The sequence below is a fragment of the Camellia sinensis genome, chromosome 2 (genome assembly GCF_055761805.1).
Source record: "Camellia sinensis isolate YWXY chromosome 2, ASM5576180v1, whole genome shotgun sequence".
Lineage (NCBI taxonomy): Eukaryota > Viridiplantae > Streptophyta > Magnoliopsida > Ericales > Theaceae > Camellia > Camellia sinensis.
The window spans coordinates 25525887-25545973 of NC_138962.1; the positions used below are offsets into that span (position 1 = coordinate 25525887).

Here is a 20087-nt window from a genome sequence, read left to right on the forward strand (position 1 = left end):
ATTTACATTATTGGTCTTCCAGCAATGTATAACATGAGAAACAGAATACAACTCATGAATTTTTTTTTCCCTTGTTTGAATAGAACCAGTGTCCCTGGTAAAGAATAGTAGAAAAGAAGTAGACTACACATGAAACTACATCACTGGAAAATAGCATGCAAAGGAAAAGTTAAACATATACATTTAATTAATTAAATTATACTGCAATCAAACAGAAAAGAAAATTTCATGTCCTCACACTGCAAATTAATATTGAGCGTGATATTAATATATTCATCTTATTAACTTCAGTCTTGCAATACATATCATATATAAGATTCCAAGTAAACACCTGGATTCACCTTGAATGGCAGAGGAGAGCCATTCAAGCTTTGGTTTTTATCCTCAACATGAAGTAAGAGGGTTCCAGCTGAGGCTGCCATGAACTCAAAACTGAGATAGCCAAAAATGTTTTTTGAATCGCTTATAGACGGTAGAAGAGAGGCAAGGAAAGGACAGCAGAGCAAAGAGATAGGAAGGAGAGAGAAAAAAGTGCTTTTCGGGGCATTTTCGAGCCAATCCTTTCGAGCTACGAAGCAATTTTGTTTCTTTAATTCCTTCAAAATATAAAATTAAAAACAATTCCAATTCATTTTCCAAAACCGACCATGCTACGTAACTCAAAACCGCGGCTCGAAATCGCGGCTCGACACCAAAACGACGTCGTTTTGGTGTCGAAATTTTTTTTTTTTTTTTCTTTCTTCCCTGGTTTTGTTACAGAACGAAGAAGAAGAAGAAGAAGGGAGAAGAAGAGAAGGGAGGAGGAGGGAGGGGAGGGGGCCATAAAAACCGGTTGGAGGAGGAGGGGAGGCTGGGCAGATGACGGTGGTGCTGCGACGTCAGCGGGGCTGGGCAGACAACCGGGGCTGGGCGAGGCGACGGTCTGCTGCGACGATCGGCGACGACCCGCTGCGACGATCGGCAACGGCCCACGGCGACGAGCCCTCTCCTCTCTCTTTCTCCCTCTCTCCTCCTCTTCCCTCTCTTTCTCCCCTCTTCTTCCATTTTCGAGCCGTTTCGAGCTCGACCCTTTCAAGCTACGAGACATTTTCGTTCCAAAACCCCTCAATTTGCTGATACAAGCTAAATACTATGATATTTTTTTCATGACTCTTCCATAATGCTAGACTCTGAAATAAGATCAGGGCTTGTGAAAAGTGGGTAGAAGCTAAGTCACATAATTATATGTGGGGCTTTATTGGCATTTGCTAAGATAAATATCAACAATGTACCCAATAAAACAACAGAACACAAAAAAAAAAAAAAAAAAAAAAAAAGTCAATAGATCTTATGTTTGGATCTTCGAAATGAAAGAAATCATGAAAAAAAAAGAAGTTTCTATTTCAATCACTTTTCTCAGAAGGAATTCGTGTTGAAGAAGAGAGAATCATGAATGAAACCACAAGAGAAAAGGAGAAGAGGCGTACTGTCGAACATATCTCGCCGCCGATCATGTTGCTGAGAGAAAGAGAGAGAGAGAGAGAGAGGATGAACGAGAGTAGGGTTTCGTCAGGGAGAGGGTTGGGTGCTGTAAGGCAATTGACAGCATGGGTGCTGTGAGGCGATTGACAGCATTGGTGTTGTGCCCCTACATGATGTCAAATACGAATATTTTCCAACTCATTGTTTCTCCTTATTTAAACAAATATACTAACTTCCATTTTCTGTCAATTATCAATGCCAACTCCATTTCATGTTTTAATTTCTTCAAATAAATGTAATTAGATAGTTGGGTATAGATTAATTTTCACAAGTTCAACTTGAGGAGTTTGTGGGGTTTATTAATCATTCATTTTTTAGAATTATGAAAAAGATTAAATCGATTTAATAATTATAATGATTTTATTTATTGTGTTTCTCTAAAAAAATGAACAACAAGGATGTATTAAAAATAAATCATTTATTTTTTTGAACACAAATACCATAAAATAAAAATGTTACAATTATTGGATAAATGTAATTTTTTATAGATGAAATACATGAAATGCCTTAAAAATTAGCGGTTTAGATCATTAAAATGAGATTACTATTGAGGCCCACAAGCCTCTCAACTCAATCCTAATGGAAGTAAAACGTAATCAAAATTTATCCTAAAAGGAAAATGTAAGGTGTAGATTTAAAGTTAGAATGATGTGAGTTATATGTAAAATAAATTTTCTTTACATATTTAATTTTTCGATAATGTTTTTAGGTATGTGGCACAACTATATTCGATTATGCATATGTACATATATATATATATATATATATATGATAAGAGTAATGATATAGAAATATAAAAATTGTGCATAAAATCAATGGAGAATTATATGGTGCACACCCCTTAAAAATGTATATACCATATGGCCCAGTTTTGACTTTTATAATTTTTGGTGATAACCTATTATAATGTTAGTTATGACATTATTTTAGTGGTGATCCAAAAGATCTTCACTTATGCCTCATGTCACGTTTGGTTATAAATATATATATATATATATATATATATTTTAAAGTTATGACTGAATAGGATTTTATTATAACATTTATGATGAGTAACATTACAAATGTCTTAACTTACATATATAGCATTACCCAAAACGAATACACAATTTTGTAACACTTAGATTTTGTCATTTAAAACCAAAAAATTCATCAAGATGATTTATATTTTCAAAATTGTCACAATTACATCATTTTTCTCAAAAAATTTGTATATACATTTTGTATTAATATTTTTTTTTCATATAATAATCACAAAATTTATGGCATAAAATGGAATTGGCAATCATGATGGACAACAAACGGAGTTAGCATAAGCCAAATGCAATGTAGTTGGCCTAAGAACATAGACCTAATGAGGAGTTTGAAAATATCTGTTAAACTATGTCGTGTAGGGGCACAACACCAATGCTGTCAACGACCTCACAGCACCCATCCCGCCTCCGGTTTTGTGGTCATGCAAAACAATAAAAAAATAAGGACCTAGCTCCTCTCCAGTAACTGGAGGGAGCTGTTCAATGTTGATGGGCTTCGATTTGGGCTCATATCGATAATTTAAATTGTTCAATGTGTAAAACTTGTCAAGTACATCATTTCTGTAAAAAATCACGTTGATCAGATATTGATAACAACTTGATCCGATCACATTTCTGTCACAATTTATTTTGAAAAATTTATTTAAAACTTACTTTGAAAATGTGATATGACCAAGGGATTATCGATATTTGATCAATGTGATTTTTTTACATAAATGATATATTTGACGGGTTCTATACATTAAACATTTCGAATTATCAACATGAGCCCAAATCAAGGCCCACAAGAGCTAAATAGCTCCCTCTAGTTACTAGAGAGGAGCTGCTTCCAAAAATAAATATATGTGTATATATATATATATATTATACAACGGGTGGATTGGGTCCACGTGAATCACTAGGGATGGCAATGAAGGGCAATGGGGTGGATATTAATTCTCCATCCCCATTCCCCTATAATAATTTTTCTCCATTCCCCATTCCCCATTCCCCATTCCCCTTCCCATCCCATCCCCTAAGGTTCATAACTAAAGCTAAATATACATTTTATTTTATTTGGCTCAACAACAAAATCAATATATTAATTAATTAAAAAGTTTGTTTTAAAATAATCAAAAATATAATTTTGAGACAATCAAATAAGTTTTTATTAATTGAAAAAAATATATATGAAAGAACGTGGAAGGTTAAAAAATACACTTTTCAATTAGCAGAATACAATTTTCCTTAGCCCAAAGACAAATACAAATTCAATATATGAATCTATGTTTTGATTCATTCAATTAGCAGAAAGATTTCATATTTATTAAAATCGAGTTTGTAATATATATATATATATATATATAGAGAGAGAGAGAGAGAGAGAGATGCATTACCTTCGATTGAAGCAGATCGAATTGACAAGGGCTTTGTGCGGCTGAGATATGCAGGAGAAGATCGGAAAGAAATCGAAGTTGAAGCTTGAGGAAGAGACCTTGAATTCTTCAACAGACCCTAGTAGAGAGATGGGCAACGCAAGGTCGCAGTCACAGATAACGCCATGGGTGACACAAACACGACACCACACCAACGAGAGAGCTAGATCGCCGTCGCCAAATCGTTGCCTTCGCTAATCGCCGATGCTGGAGTCAGAAGATTAGAGTGATGCTGGAATGAAAAATGCTTAGGCTCACTGTGGAAATCAGAAGAGAACCCTAGTTCTAAACATAAGCTATGGGGGATAGGGGCGGGTACCCATCCTGATCCATACCATACCATATGATATGAATATTAAAAAAAAGTTAAATTACAAATACGCTCTTTCTGAAATTTGATTAAATTATAAATTATTTTTTATAATTTTAAAAATTACATTCTACTCCTTGGAGTTTATAATTTTATAATAAATCGTCATTTTTATTAATAATTTTTAAATCAATTACTAATTTTTAATGATATGAAAAATATATTTCAATTAATAATTTAAATAATTTTATTATTATATAAACGAACAATTATAAATTTTATTTTTTAATTAATTCTGTTAAATAAAAAATTCTAAGAATGAGTATTTGTAATTTTTCAAATCACAACGGTTTATTTTCCACCCGACATGCACCCGAAATTTTTAAAAACCAACACCGCCCTCATCTGTCTTCCTATGTTTGCGGGTTTGGTATTTATTTATTCTATTCATTTGATATATATATATATATATATATATATATTTTGCTATAAGTACGTGTTTTTACAGAAACTAAATTGAAAAATATTCGTAACAATTTGAAGTATTTGCTTCTGAATTTGACTCTATATAGATAGAATTATTTTTTGTTGAACTGAATAATCTAGGGCAAATTACATATACCTCCCTCGAGGTTTAACTAAATTACAGATACCTTTGAAGTTTCGAAAATTACAAACATCCCCCCCAAAAGTTTATATTTTCATAACAAATTGCTCCCTGAAATTTATATTTTCATAACAATGTACCCCCTAATTTGTTATGCAAATAGTACCTTCGGGGAGTATCTGTAATTTCTCAAACCTCAGGAAAATATCTGTAATTTTACTAAACCTCAAAGAGATATATGTAATTTATCCAATAATCTACATATAATACACATTTTTTAATTTAAAATCGTAAAACTAAATAAGCGCTAGACTATATCTTTGTAGTCTGATTTTAATTCAATTCCAAAGGCTTTACCGTTCAGTTTATCTCTAAAATCTTATGAAAACAAATTTATTGGTTCACTTCAAAATTGAATCACATTAGTCATAAACACCTAGTAAAATGACACCTTCTAATATTAAAACTGAACTCCCTGATAATTTGACCAGTTGACAAAGTGATTTCAAAATGAAATTTCAGTCCAAAATATTAACTCCTTTTGGATTATCAATTTCAATCAAGTTATGGCCTACCCATCTAAAAATGTACCTACAAATTCCACAAAATTTGCTAGTCTGCCTTGGGCTTTCTTATTTGGCTCCCCGATAAATAGAGACTATTATATTGTTATATGACTCACCACTTACCACACACTAGTGGACTCATATATATATGAACATTTGAGAAATAGCAAAGATTGAATGCATATGCAGACAACACATCGAAATTCGTTTACAAAACTGGTGAGACTAACGCGCTGTGCCAAGAATTGGAGACTCATCAAATATTACAATCTAAGCTGGAACATTGCCTGGCATTTGCTACAAAATAAAACAAAAACTAAAATTGGGGTTTTCTTGTCGTTAACCACTTTCAAAAAGGGATCAATTTGCATTTAATTCCCAAAGAGGGGGGGCAAGTATTAAAAAGGAAAACTTTGATATAAATATCAGGAAAAAACACCACCCCATTCTACTCTATTCCAATTCGACATAGGGGGTTTTTCTTGATGAGACTAAGATCCACCTGCAAAGACCAATAATAATGATCATTAAAATGCCACCCAATTTAAACAAAAGAGAGCTGCTTATTCGTACTAAGTGAATGTATATGTATATGTACCTTGTGACCAAAGAGATTCCGGATGTTATCAATCCCACACAATATCATTGTTGGTCTGATCCACAGAATAAAAGAAATTATCAATATTTTCGGAGAATATACTCCAGCAGTGCAGATTTACTTTGCAATATTTGTCATTGCATTTATTCAAACAAATATTAAATTCATCAATATGATTCAGGAAAATTGGATTCATCATTTCTAAAAAGATTCATGAACAAGAACGAGAACAACCAACCCAATAAGTTATACTTTTCTCATTAAAATTTCATTAAATCCAATCAACATAGGAATCAGTCCTCTCCACATTAGTATAAATACGACTCGATGGAAATTTCATGAAAAAACTATTGACTTATTTGATAATTTTCCCATAATAATTTCCTTACCTTTCTAGGGAAAGGCCCCATGCAATAACCCGAACATCTTCTGGGAGTCCCATCGGAAGCAGCATCTCAGGTCTAAACATGCCAGAATTTCCAATTTCCACCCATTTCTTTAGGCCGTCGTGATAACTGAGCAATTGCAGGAGAATTAATCTAGTTGCAGAGATACTGTAAAATATATTGATAGAGATAAATTGTATGTATTATTGATTGATGTATTGATTGTTATTTCTATATTGTATGTGATACATTCAAAGAGGAATGAACTCTCTCTTTATAGAGAGAAGAATGGTTACATTGGATACCAAAGTGCTCCACTATCACCGAAAGCAAAAAGGAAAGCATAAACCTATACAATTAATAATTATACTAAAGCTAAAGATTCAATTAACAATTTAACAATTATATTAACAGCCCCCCTCAAACTCAAGGAGGATAGGTACTAGCCAACTTGAGTTTGGAGAGCGTAACAAAACAGAAAAATAAGCTGACAATTAAAAATGGGATAGGAGACACTGTATGGTCGTGTCGGACCGTTGTAGCAGACAGTTTACGGGGTCATGTCGGACCGTTGTAGCAGACACTGTGTGGTCGTGTCAGACCGATGTAGAAGACAGTTTATGGGGTCATGTCGGACCGTTGGAGAAGACAGTTTATGGGGTCATGTCAGACCGATGTAGAAGCTGACCGGAATCAATGTCGGGACAGTTTATGGGGTCATGTCGGACCGTTGTAGAAGACAGTTTACGGGGTCATGTCGGACCGATGTAGCAGGACAGTTTACGGGGTCATGTCGGACCGTTGTAGCAGACAGTTTACGGGGTCATGTCGGACCGTTGTAGAAGATTGTGGTGGTGCACCAAGGGGGCGACTTAGGGAGTGCGCCATGAGGTGGCTTGAACATGATACTGTGTAGAAGATTGTGGTGGTGCACCAAGGGGGCGACTTAGGGAGTGCGCCATGAGGTGGCTTGAACATGATACTGTGTATAACCCCCCCCTCAAACTCAAATAGGTGTGAAGGTAGAAACCTATTTGAGGTTGAAACAAAGGGATTGATAAAGCTGACTGGTGTAGAAGACACTGTATGAGTGTGTATATAGGCTGCCCAAAAAATATACATGGATGTAGATATCGAGCCCTTAAAAGTTGTGCCCTCAAAAGGTGTGCCCAATCTGTCAAAAGGCATGCCATCAAAAGGCGTGCCCGATGCATCAAAAGGCGTGCCAAAATGATGGCGAGGCACGTGAGCGCCTTGGCTTGCGCGCCCGTGTTGTCGGCTGGTGGTAAGAGGCGCGCAATGCGCGTGGCTGCCTCGGCTATAAGACGGAGGCTGAGGCTGAGGCAAAAAAAAAAAACTGCGAGAGATATTCTGAGAGAGATTCTGTAACACTCTGTTTTCTGAGAGAGATTTCTGAAAAATTCTTCGTTTTGCTGAGAAAGAGAGGTCGTTTTGCTGAGAGAAAATGGCCTCGTCTTCCCGTGGACTGCTCACCCTCTTTCCCGATCTCAATGAGTCCACAGGAGAGAGAGCTGGTGCGGTGGCCAGTGAAACTCAACCAAGCGCTTCCGGTTTTGCTCCGTTGAACTTTCCGATGCGGTCTGTGGAGCAAAAAATGGCTGTGCAGTCGGATGTGGAGGCCAATCAGTATACTTTGAAGGCATGTGTGGAGTCCATGACGGCGGTCACAAACTTGTCGCACCGGCTGCAGAGTAGGACAAATGAGGTGCAGCAATTAAACTCCCAGCTGGCTCTGCTCCAACGCATGTATAAGGATGCGCGAGCAGAGATAAGCGTGCTAAGGGCAGAAAACAAGGAGCTGAAGCGGAAGGCCACCGTGATGTTCCGATTTGGAGGTCCGCCATATGCTGCAGTGGAGGAGCAGGGAGTAGTGATCATGCCCAGTGGAGTGGGAAACACGGAGGCAACACCGGCAAGGGCCGTCCAGGACGGAGGTAAAAAGAAGAGACCGGCAGCAGAGTAGAGAAGAAAAAATCCCGCCTGTGGATGTGGGTGTTTGGTTTGTTTTTTTTTTTTTTTTTTTTTGTTTGGTCTTGAAAAGTGTGATCGGGGTGGATCCCCAAGATGAATAAAATATGGTGTGTTGTGCAAATATGGAAATTGGGTTTTCCTCTTTTTTTTTTTTTTTTTTTTGTTTGGTTTTAGATATATGTATATGTTTACATATTAAAATATAGTGGGTGGAAAAAAAAAATGATAAATTAGTGTAAGAGATAGTGGGTGGTGCATGTGAGTAGGCTCGTGGGTGAGAAGAAAAAGAGGGAGTGGGTGATAAAAAAAAAGAAAAGAAAAAAAAAAAGGTCGAATATGGATGATGAAAAGTGGGAACCAACACATGTGGGTGGAGGTGGTGTGGTGTTGTTTCGGTTCCTTTTCAAAAAAATGGAGTAAAATAAATATAGAAAAAAAAAGAAAAGAAAGTGGGGTACATGAGGGTGTTTTTGAAAAGAAGAGATAAAAAATAAAAAAAAAATAAAAACATAAAGAAACAAAGTAGTAAAAGAAAAAATGTTGTTCTCTCTCTCTTAGCACCGAGAGAGATGAAATCACGTGGGTAGCTTTTCTTTTCTGTGTGATGGGTGTGTGTGTTTATGCCATCTGTGTCTTTTGATAGAGCCAGGGCATCTCCTTTTCCTTGCAGCTCTAGTCGCTCAAGACATTCATTACCCAAAAAAAAATCCTTCTGAAACTGAGAATGAGAAAGAATGGGAGGAAGCTCATGAGAGAACCAGGTGAAGCCAAAGTTGGTGTGTCCCCTCTGTCGAGGGCAGATCACGCACGTCGGAAACAACTCTATCGTGTAAATCAGCAGCACGTTAAACGCAGTGCACGCACTGAAGAATGATATCATCTCCAACCCAATCTGGAACGCCCTCCACCACCAACACCACGAGGACGTCATCAAGCTACTACGTTTTGCAGGGGTTGCAAGAGTCTTAAGCGTGGCGAGGAATTCTTGTTTACGTCCTCGGAGGCAGAGCCATCTGGGAGACTCGAGGGCTAAGAAATGAAATAAGACACAGTAGAAGATTGCCGGAACACATGTCCACAGATACAGTAACCTCCATGAAGAGCCCCTGGGGTCGCCAGCGTTTCCCGACGAGCTCCGTGGATAAGACGAGAGCGCAGGTTCCAATGGTGGAACGGCCAAAGCTGCTAACAAATCTGAGGGCTGAGTAGATCCAGATGTTGGTGGAGAAGAACACTGTGGAGAGGCCAGCAAGTGACATGAGGAGGCAGGATAGGAGTAGCATGTTCTTGCGACCCAGTGATGAGTAGCATGTTCCAGAAGAGTATTTCAGGGACACCAAACTCTGGAGCAGCTTTGAGAGTGAAGCTCATGCACCCATCGGAGACGATACACGTCACCGGCGGCACATCCGATGATGACGATGACGATGACGTGTCATTGAACTTGGAGAGTAAATTGCGGAAAGGAACAATGCAAAGAAAGAAGGGATGTCTTGGGTGGAGTCACCACAGAAAAAGAAATTAGTGACGATGAAAATGAGAAAACAAGAAAGAAGAGTTTCTGGTATGTGTTTGTGATATGTGTTGAAAAAACTCCCGCGGGCAGCGAAGGCAAGGTTGCCGGCCGGCTGCCCGCCGGAAAGAAAGGAGTATAGGCCTAAATCTTATAGCTCTGATACCATGTAAAATATATTGATAGAGATAAATTGTATGTATTATTGATTGATGTATTGATTGTTATTTCTATATTGTATGTGATACATTCAAAGAGGAATGAACTCTCTCTTTATAGAGAGAAGAATGGTTACATTGGATACCAAAGTGCTCCACTATCACCGAAAGCAAAAAGGAAAGCATAAACCTATACAATTAATAATTATACTAAAGCTAAAGATTCAATTAACAATTTAACAATTATATTAACAGATACGATTAGATAAAAAAAATAGTATTATTGGCTACACCACATGCAACAGCCCCGTCAGATCAATTACAATTGATTACCCAAAAATTTCCATGCTGGGTTCAGTGTATGGATTGTAAGCAGGCTTGAATTTCAACTTGGACATACCTGTAACACAAGTGTGGTAAGAAGGGAAGTCTGATTCGTCAGAATGGTTGTGTGACATCTTCTCCGAAATCATGATGTCGATTATTATTTAATTTTCTATGCAAAATAAATGTACGTTGGTATTAAATAGTTTATGCACTACAAAATTGGTAAGCTTCATTTAGTGGGACTTCCAAATATAGGAAGTTTAGTGTAATCCATTCATCACTAAAAGAGAACATGATCAAAAGTTCAAGCGAGAGTAAATATTACCAAGACGAGTAAAAAAGTCATTGAAAACTCCAATTAAGTCGCCAAGAGTAAGCCCTCGATCACATATGAGCCCTGAAATCAAAACAGAAATCCAGACAGGTTAAGGGTTTAGCAGAAACCATATACAATCAACTACGGTGCCTTTGCTATTCAATGGAAGCTCAGTAATTCATCCATATCATGTAGCATTAAAAACAATTGGGAAAAAAATCATATAGCATTTTGAAATAGAAATCCACTACTTGTTGGGTGCCACTTAAGGAAAGTGAAGTAACCAGTGAAGCATATTCAGTTTTAGGTCATGAAGTGTCACTATTTGCAAACTTCTCCATTTGTTTCATAACATCATATTTTCACAAATGGCCCACAAAGACTATGGATTCATAGAAGTGAAATGGGACATGACAGAGCAATTCAGAAGGTTCATCTAGCCTTGTCCTTTTTGCTTGCCTATCAGTTCAATTGGTGCAACTGGGTCTCTCCACATTAAGAACTAGCAAAATATATTTATTGTTCACTCCTTTCATCAATTGGGTAAAGTAAGGGTTGGCATCTGAAGAAAATCAACCATCTTGAGAATCTAATAAAATTAAGTTTTGTTGACAATGTTACACAGCCCCACTAAATTTAGCTAAGAAGGGCTTACTCAAACACGTCCACACGAATTTTAAAAAAAAATGTAAGACATGACACGTGGGGTACACATGCAAAACATATAATTTTATATATTTATTATGTATCATATATAAAGATAAATCATTATTATATGCTTATATATAAATATTTAAGTCTAATATAGTAATTTTAAAGTTTAAAGGAGTAGAATACGTATAAATCTGCCTTTTTTTAGTTTTCTCATTGGATTCTAAGTTACTTTATTAAAACTTGTAACGTGTTTCATATGTGTGCAAATGTCGGAAGTGTCCAACAAGTGTCATGTCATTTGTTGTGTCAATGTCCAACGTCACAACACATTACTTTCTTAGAACCGTCCACATTACTTTCTTAGAAGTGTCCGTGCTTTTTAGAAATTTAGGACTCTAGGTTAGTGTGCACTGAGGTGATATCAATTTTAGGCTGAACACATGTCAGCCATGCTACACCCCTTTAGTCCCTCATTCAATGCCAGGTTTGATGCCGAAAAGACAGCAATATGAATGGATTGCACCTCCAACTTTTCCACGGCAGATGCTTTTACGTTCATTCTTACACATTTTTTGGGAAGCAACATTCATTGTCTCATACCCAAGGTTCTGAAAAGCGGTTGCGGTCGCCGTAACGGTGGCGGTGACGCGGTTGCGGTTGCGGGGTGTAAAGGCGGCAGCGTAACGGTTGCGGTTACCGGAACTGTGAATTTTTTTATTTTTCGCACAATTTACAAAAAACTTACTGATACGCATATTTTTTTTTTAGAATCATATTTATTGGGTTTTAAAATAAATTTAGATAATTTTTTCATAATTTTTAAGTATGATCCAATATATTTCATATTTTTAAATCACTATAAAATTATTTTTTTTACATTTTATTTCAATAATTAATGACTTTATATGCCATAAATCCATGTTACACTTGTGGTAAAAATTTCTTTTATTGGACTTAGATGTATAAAATTATTTTTTATTATTATACTTGTGGAAGCATATGTGCATTTTAACTCAAATAGTTTTAAAAAAGTATACATTCTTAATGGAAGAACTTGAAAAAGTACATAACATCATAGCATAAATCACAAATAATAGAGAGTACATTTTACATAATGTTACTACTAAAATTACATAATGTCACCACCAAAATGAGTGACGTGGTGCATCTTGGGATTCAGATTGTTGAGCTTGATTGTTGCTGCTACCTTCACCCCACCAAAATGAGTGACGTGGTGCATCTTGGGAATCAGATTGTTGAGCTTGATTACTACTACCTTCACCCCATCCAGTAGGAAATATATAAGTAAATGTGCTCATCATGTCATCCCTTTCTGTTTCGTGCATTGGGAGAGAATATGGATACCTTGGCTGAAAAGGATCAACATACTCTTGTTGGGCTTGTTGATAATTTGGCAAACCGTATCCTGGAGGACCACGTTGTTGAGGGGGCCAAGGATAATTTTGTTGAGGTGGGTAAGGATAGCTCTGGCTATCACTGCTATAGGATGGGTAAGGATGATATGGATAACTATGACTACTATCAGATGAATCAAGCTGTTGTTCTCTACTTCTTATTCTTCTTTCATCCCTACGTGTATCACTACCACGAAACCTCCTAGGTAGTTGGGGTAAAGGTGCAACAGGTTCTCCAATATCATAATGTTCCCCAACATCACATAATCCAAATCCTCCAATAAAATCTTCACTTCCTGCACCAAAACTAGTACCATCACCGCCATCACCACCATTGTCGCCGCCACCGCCACCACCGTCACCGTGAGAAGTGCCTTCACCATCACCATCATCACCTCTTCCATCAGATGGTGTTAAACCACCACTATTATCACTTTGAGTTAGAGTAGGAGTTGAGCTTTGAGAAGTGCGTCGAGGTTGATATCTATGGCTGCCACCATCATCGTTTCCATCGCTGCCATCGCCGCCATCGCCGCCATCGCCGCCATCGCCATTGCTGTCGTTGCCACCACCACCATCATCATCTGAGACCAAATCTAGCCATTCAGAATTATCCACACCATCTAGCAAAGGATTTTCCCTTTCTTCTATCCATGGACTTATTGGATCATCTTCTTCAAATATATAATCCAAGTTAATAGGATTAAAACACCTATCAATCTCCTCTTGGCTGCTTCTTTTAACATGTCTCAATTTTAATCTCATGTTGTAGGTGATGAAGACTAATCTTTGGATTTTCTTATATTTCAATCTATTCCTCGTCTTCGTATGGATGAGACTAAAAGTACTCCAATTACGTTCACAGTGAGATGATGTGGTGGTTTGACTTAATACTTTCACAGCTATTTTTTGAAGTTCAGGAGCACAACTGCCATGAATAATCCACCACTCAGCTGCACAAAATTACATTACATTAGACATAAGTCAAAATATGATAAAAAATTATTTAAGTATTTATATATTGTAAATTTGTAATTTTGAAAATAAAACCTGGATTTGATTGTTTCCATGCTCTTTGTGCTAAAGGAGTACCAAAAGTTTCCTGTTTATCTCGAAACAGCAACAACTACAATTTGGACAATCATTACAAGTAACATTTGCAAAAGTAGATTATTACTATTAAAATTTAAATAATTGGTACGTACTTGATTTGTTGCTTTCACTTGAGCATCCATATTAGGCTCCAGTCTGGTAATTACTTTTTTAAGCCCATCCATCACTTCTCTTATCATTTCATTGGATGAGGTAACACCATATTGGAATTGAGGATTTAAAAAATATCCTTCAAAAATAAGAAGACAATTAATAATTGTAAATAAATATACATTTTATAATTGAAATCGTAACACTTACCAGCCGCATGCAAATCTTGATGCAATTGAAAAGACCATCGAGTATCAATAATTTTCCAATACTCGGTGTAGTAGCGACAATCTCTTTGAATTGCCAACTTTGCTCTATCTATAGCTTCATATATGAAACCCATTGTTGGCTTCTCATCTCCATCAACCAACCTCAATACTCTGACTAGGGGCTCATGAACTTTACAAAGCTCTGTTGCTTTCTGCCAAAACTCCTTTCCCAAAATAATTTTTTTCACATTGTAAGGCTGCCCAGTCTTTGCCTTCCCCCATCTAGAATTCTTCCACTCATCACTATTAAACGTAGCTCTCAATTGTTGTTTATATCTAACAATACTCTCAATGGCAATAAAATTTGTAGCAAATCGAGTGATGGCAGGTCGAATCAATTCTCTACCTCCAGTGAATTTTCTCATTAAATCCAACACCCATCCACTATTATAAATGAAATTGGTGATGGTTTTACCATCTTCAATCACCTTTGCTACACTTTTCTTATTGGCTATGTCTTTTAGCATGAGATCGATACAATGTGCTGAACAAGCTGTCCAATATAAATGTTTCCTTTTTCTCATTAACATTTTACCGGCTGCTTTCAGTGCAGGTTCATTATCAGTTACCACTTGAACAACGTATTGTTCTCCAATTTCATCAACAACTTTATCTAACAACCCAAAATAATATTCAGCAGTCCTACTAACAATATTAGAGGCATCAATTGATTTGTGAAATATAGTACCTCTATTGCAGTACACTAAGAAGTTGATGATGTGTTGCCGAGTTAGACTGCTCCAACCATCACACATGATGGATACACCTCTCTCTGCCCAAATTCCCTTGAATGATCCTATCCATTCTGTCATTTCATCATGCTCCATGCCCAAATATACTTCAGAAACTTCATAAGCACTAGGACCCTTTACTCCTGGCCCTACTTCAGCAGCAACATCAAGCATGGGTTGTGTATACTCTGAATCAACTGCATTGAATGGAATACGATTATAGAATATAAACTTGGACACTGCCCGTCCCAATCTCTCTTTTAGCTTCTGTAAATTCATTGTGGAGATTTTTCGCTGTTTTGTACTCTTGCTCTTTTGGAGTTCTACATCCATTGCCCTCAACCTTGCTTCAGGAGCATTGGGCTTAATCCAATTACGTCCACTCCCACCAGTTTCACGCACAGATTGTGATCGACGAAAAACATTAGTAATACCTGACCCTTTTGGCATTCTTTGAGCACTACCCCCTGCACCAGAACTACCACCTGCATCGTATTGTGATCCATGACCTGCAACACCTCGTCTAAATTGTTGCCTTTCCTCCCATTGTTGTTGTGAACGAATACTTGCTTGTCTAGCCCTGGTCATCTCTGGATCAGAGTCAGAGTCATCATCTCGAAGATCTACAAAATCTCCCTCTTCATTTTCATCATAGAGATCATCTCCCCTAATATGTGCTTCCAATTCAGCTTTTCTCTTTTGTTTGTCTACTTTACTCATTTTCTTATTTTGTAATGTTTCATCATTTCTTGCATCACGTCTCTACTAACATTAGGACAAGAATGCACTTGTCCTGTTTGATGTGCTAAATGTTGTTTGAAACGCGTAATCTCACCTTTAATGTGATGTCCACAAAATTTGCAGATAATATGATGTCTAGTGCCTTCAACTTGAGTTCCAAATTTCCAACCAATATCATCACTTGGGGGTTCATCATTGGGACCCTTTTGTCGTGGCATTTTTGAATATGAATTCTGCATCATTAATACATTTTTTAAATTTATTTTTAAATGAAATGATTGTAAAAAAATATTTAAAATTAAATACTAAATAAAATAATTATAAAAAAATGTAACCACTATTTATACATTTGGATTTTACATGCCAATGTAATCATATAAAAATTTAAAAATAAATTATAAAAATATTTTTAAAAAAAGAAAATTTTGCCATAAAAATTGTTGTGACAACAAATTTTGTCATTAAAAAAAAAAAAATTGTTATCACAACACATTACAATAAAAAAATAAAAAAATATTTATAATTAAATGTTAAATGAAATAATTATAAAAAAAATTCATCCACTATTTATACATTTGGGTTTTACATGCTAATGTAATTAGGAATAAAGACATTTTTCATGGCATTGATTGAGCTATTGTTTTTATTTTTATTTTTTTTAATTTTAGAGAAAGACATTTTTTTTAAAAATAAATAAATTTGTGCTATCAAAATTGTTGTCACAACACATATGTGCTTCCAAATTTTTTTTAAAAAATATTTCAAATTAAATACTGAATAAAATAGTTATAAAAAATACAACCACTATTTATACATTTCGATTTTACATGCCAATGTAATCATATAAAAATTAAAAAATGAATTATAAATAATTTTTTTTGAGGTATTGATTTTTTTTTTTAAAAAAGTCATTTTTTTAAAAATAAAATTATGCCTTTAACAGTGTTGTAATAACAAAATAAAAAATATTTATAATTAAATATTAAATGAAATGATTATAAAAAAAATTCAGCCACTATTTATACATTTGGATTTTACATGCTAATGTAATTAGGAATAAAGACATTTTTCATGGCATTGATTGAGCTATTGTTTTTATTTTTATTTTTTTTATTTTAGAGAAAGACATTTTTTTAAAAAATAAATAAATTTGTGCTATCAAAACTGTTGTCACAACACATATGTGCTTCCACATTTTTTTTAAAAAATATTTCAAATTAAATACTGAATAAAATAGTTATAAAAAATACAACCACTATTTATACATTTCGATTTTATATGCCAATGTAATCATATAAAAATTAAAAAATGAATTATAAAGAATTTTTTTTTGAGGTATTAATTTTTTTTAAAAAAAGTCATTTTTTTAAAAATAGAATTATGCTTTAACAGTGTTGTAATAACAAAATAAAAAATATTTATAATTAAATATTAAATGAAATGATTATAAAAAAAATTCAACCACTATTTATACATTTCAATTTTACATGCTAATGTAATTAGGAATAAAGACATTTTTCATGGCATTGATTGAGCTATTGTTTTTTTTTTTATTTTTTTTATTTTAGAGAAAGACATTTTTTTAAAAAATAAATAAATTTGTGCTATCAAAATTGTTGTCACAACACATATGTGCTTCCAAATTTTTTTTTAAAAATATTTCAAATTAAATACTAAATAAAATAGTTATAAAAAATACAACCACTATTTATACATTTCGATTTTACATACTAATATAATCATACAAAAATTAAAAAATAAATTACAAAGAATTTTTTTTGAGGTATTGATTTTTTTTTTTCTTTTGAAAAGATATTTTAAGAAAAATAGTGACTTCAATATTGTTGTCACAACACATCACAATAACAAAATAAAAATATTTATAATTAAATATTAAATGAAATGATTATAAAAAAAATTGCAACAACTATTTATACATTTGGAGTTTACATGCTAATGTAATCATATAAAAATTAAAAAATAAATTATAAAGAAAAAAATTCTTACATAGTTATTTTTTGGGCTTCAATCACTTGAGTATTTGTTATCTTTTTGAATAACCTGCAAGAAAAAAAAATTCAATAAAAACTGACATATATAAAATGTATTAATTTAATTATAGGTGTTATGATTTTTAGATATTATAAAAAAAAAATCAATCACTAATTATTATATATAAAATACTAAAAATAAATGCATAGCTCTAAATATATATATATATATATATATTTAAAAAAAATCAATCACTAATTATTATATAAAAATACTAAAAATAAATGCATAGCTTTAAATATATCACATAAATTTTGTAAATTTTACAAAATTTAAAATCTGAAAATCATTGTAAAAATAAAATTAATAAAAAAAAAATTTCCTAGACACGGGTGTGTCTTCCCAAGAAACTGCACACACAAACAAAAAAAAAAAAAAAAAAAAAAAGCAAATCAAATGTTATATTATATTATATAATTTATATGCCTTCCCAAGGCAAATCTTCCCCAGGAAGCTACAAACATAAAGAAAATAAAAAAACAAAACAAAGCTGCCTCACTTTCGGAGGTCGGTCCAGGAGCAAACAAACCAAAACAAAAAAAAAGAAGATCAGAGAGGGGATGAACCTGTGGAAGCAGCACAGAGATGAATTCGGTCCAGGAGCAAACGTAAATAGATCAGTTTTGTGTTGAAGAACAAAGGGGCAGCCGGAGAGTCACAGAACAGAGCAGGTTCATCTCCTCCCTCTTCTCTCTTCTCTCTCTCTATTTCTCACTCATATCATCCGTATTTTAGATCTGAAAATTTGTGGATGGATGCACCTCACCTCGAAATGGTTCATGTGCTGTAAAGCAAAGCATTTGAACGAGTGATTGAGCCTCTGAATAATAAAGGTATGTACCACCACATCTTTTGTTTTTTTGTTTTTTTCTTTTGTTTGAACCAACATTTACACTATCCGTATTTCTTTTGTTTTTTTTTTTGAAAATAATCAGCGAAAAAAGCCCTGTAACGGGTGTAACGGGCCGTTACGGCCGTTACGCCACCGTTACGGCCGTTACGCCACCGTTACGACCGCTACGTCGGCCATAACGGCCGATACACCTGTGAATTTCAATCACACCGCAAAATCGGGGGTAACGCGTGGTGCCTACCACCGAAATCGTTACGTAACGGCCGAAACCGTTACGTAACACCGCATTTTTAAACCTTGTTTCTGATGCTTTTTTGGTGATTATATTTATAGTTCCTCCCACGACGAAGTTTCTTCCTGAAGATTATGTTGAGCGGGTGAAGCGTGTTCATGAGTTTGGTGGCTATGGGTCCAGGGGGTATATGCTCTTTTCTTCCCTAATAGTTTATCTGAGTGTGTGAGATGAAATCTAATAGTTTATCTCAGCGTGTGAGATGAAATATATTTTCCTGTAGTTATGAATATGATTGGAAAAGGGAGGAGGCAAACAAAAACCTTCTGCGAACTCATACAACTGCTGTTTCCTCAAGGATGCTTTACCGGCTTGCACAGGTTTATCTGCGTTATGTTGTCTAATAACTATAAATATATGCTTTTCATTTTCAATTCACATGCTTCCCTGTTGTAGAGCTGCACATTCTGTTATTACATAATACCTACTCTTGCGGGTTGATGATGGTAATAACTTGCAATTTTTACCATCCAAGAGAGAGAGCCTCTCCAGTGATATTACAATAAGTATTTGATGGGGATGTATGGCATGTTGAGCAGCAGATGACATGAATGGCAAGTTTAGGTTAGCTGAACTCTTGAGGGGTTTAATCACTTCTTACTTGTGGAAAATGATATGATGTTTTTATTGGCTTAACTCTTTATAAATAGTAAATGCACAAAAAGGATGGTTATCTCTGCTGTTCACCTGTGGCCTTTTTTCAAGGAAGTTCTGAAAAATAAAATTTGGATGAATTATTCTCTGTGAAGTATGATGTGCATGTTGGCAGATAACGGAAGTCTAAATGAGTGTATGAATCCTTTTCCTTCACATGTTTGCTAGTTCTTATGGCTATGGGTTTTGTTTTACCCAACATAGTATCAATTTGGGAGCTTCTCTTCTTCTTTTTACTTTTCTTCTCTTTTTGAGGTTTTTGTAAATTACTGTCATTTCTTAATATTAATTGAGGGACTATTATTCCCAGGAAGGTTTTGCTCCCCAAAAGTACTTTTCTATAGATCGTGTATTCAGAAATGAAGCTGTGGATCGAACTCACCTTGCAGAGTTTCACCAGATAGAAGGTATGAGCAAGGTTTAAAAATGCGGTGTTACGTAACGGTTTCGGCCGTTACGTAACGATTTCGGTGGTAGGCA

General features: G+C 35.0%; 3 protein-coding genes and 1 long non-coding RNA gene across 15 annotated transcripts in view; 1 reads left to right on the forward strand and 3 right to left on the reverse strand.

The window, feature by feature from the left end:
* LOC114271447 (phenylalanine--tRNA ligase alpha subunit, cytoplasmic) overlaps window positions 1–4072 on the reverse strand; it is a 143227-nt gene extending 139155 nt beyond the window's left edge. For 9 of the 10 annotated variants that reach the window (XR_014350262.1, XR_014350261.1, XM_082904643.1 and 6 more), the window contains exon 1: window positions 3932–4072. The gene's annotated coding sequence lies outside the window, so the exon portion shown is untranslated. The remainder of the gene's footprint in view (window positions 1–3931) is intronic. The other variant, XM_082904676.1, reaches the window with a different exon arrangement.
* Window positions 4073–5620: 1548 nt separating this feature from the next.
* Window positions 5621–10820, reverse strand: LOC114298071 (phenylalanine--tRNA ligase alpha subunit, cytoplasmic). Its single transcript, XM_082904743.1, has 5 exons — window positions 10753–10820; window positions 10434–10500; window positions 6441–6566; window positions 6052–6106; window positions 5621–5955 (listed from the first exon to the last, which is right to left on the reverse strand). The coding sequence occupies exons 2-5, from the start codon at window positions 10496–10498 to the stop codon at window positions 5902–5904; spliced, it is 300 nt and encodes a 99-aa protein (XP_082760869.1). The 5' UTR covers window positions 10499–10500; window positions 10753–10820; the 3' UTR covers window positions 5621–5901.
* A 1631-nt stretch (window positions 10821–12451) lies between these two features.
* Window positions 12452–16054, reverse strand: LOC114282535 (uncharacterized). Of its 3 annotated transcripts, XM_082904604.1 has the most exons (5): window positions 14226–16054; window positions 14018–14154; window positions 13863–13938; window positions 12763–13765; window positions 12559–12673 (listed from the first exon to the last, which is right to left on the reverse strand). In XM_082904604.1, the coding sequence occupies exons 1-5, from the start codon at window positions 15733–15735 to the stop codon at window positions 12670–12672; spliced, it is 2730 nt and encodes a 909-aa protein (XP_082760730.1). In that variant the 5' UTR covers window positions 15736–16054; the 3' UTR covers window positions 12559–12669. The 3 variants fall into 3 exon arrangements, with proteins under 3 accessions (XP_082760733.1, XP_082760724.1, XP_082760730.1); XM_082904607.1 differs by having other exon boundaries at window positions 12452–13765; window positions 14973–16054; XM_082904598.1 differs by having other exon boundaries at window positions 12452–13765.
* A 2917-nt stretch (window positions 16055–18971) lies between these two features.
* LOC145806895 (uncharacterized) lies at window positions 18972–20025 on the forward strand. The gene is made up of 3 exons (XR_014350268.1): window positions 18972–19079; window positions 19177–19273; window positions 19918–20025. It is a non-coding gene; the product is annotated as an uncharacterized LOC145806895 (long non-coding RNA).
* Window positions 20026–20087: the final 62 nt, after the last annotated feature.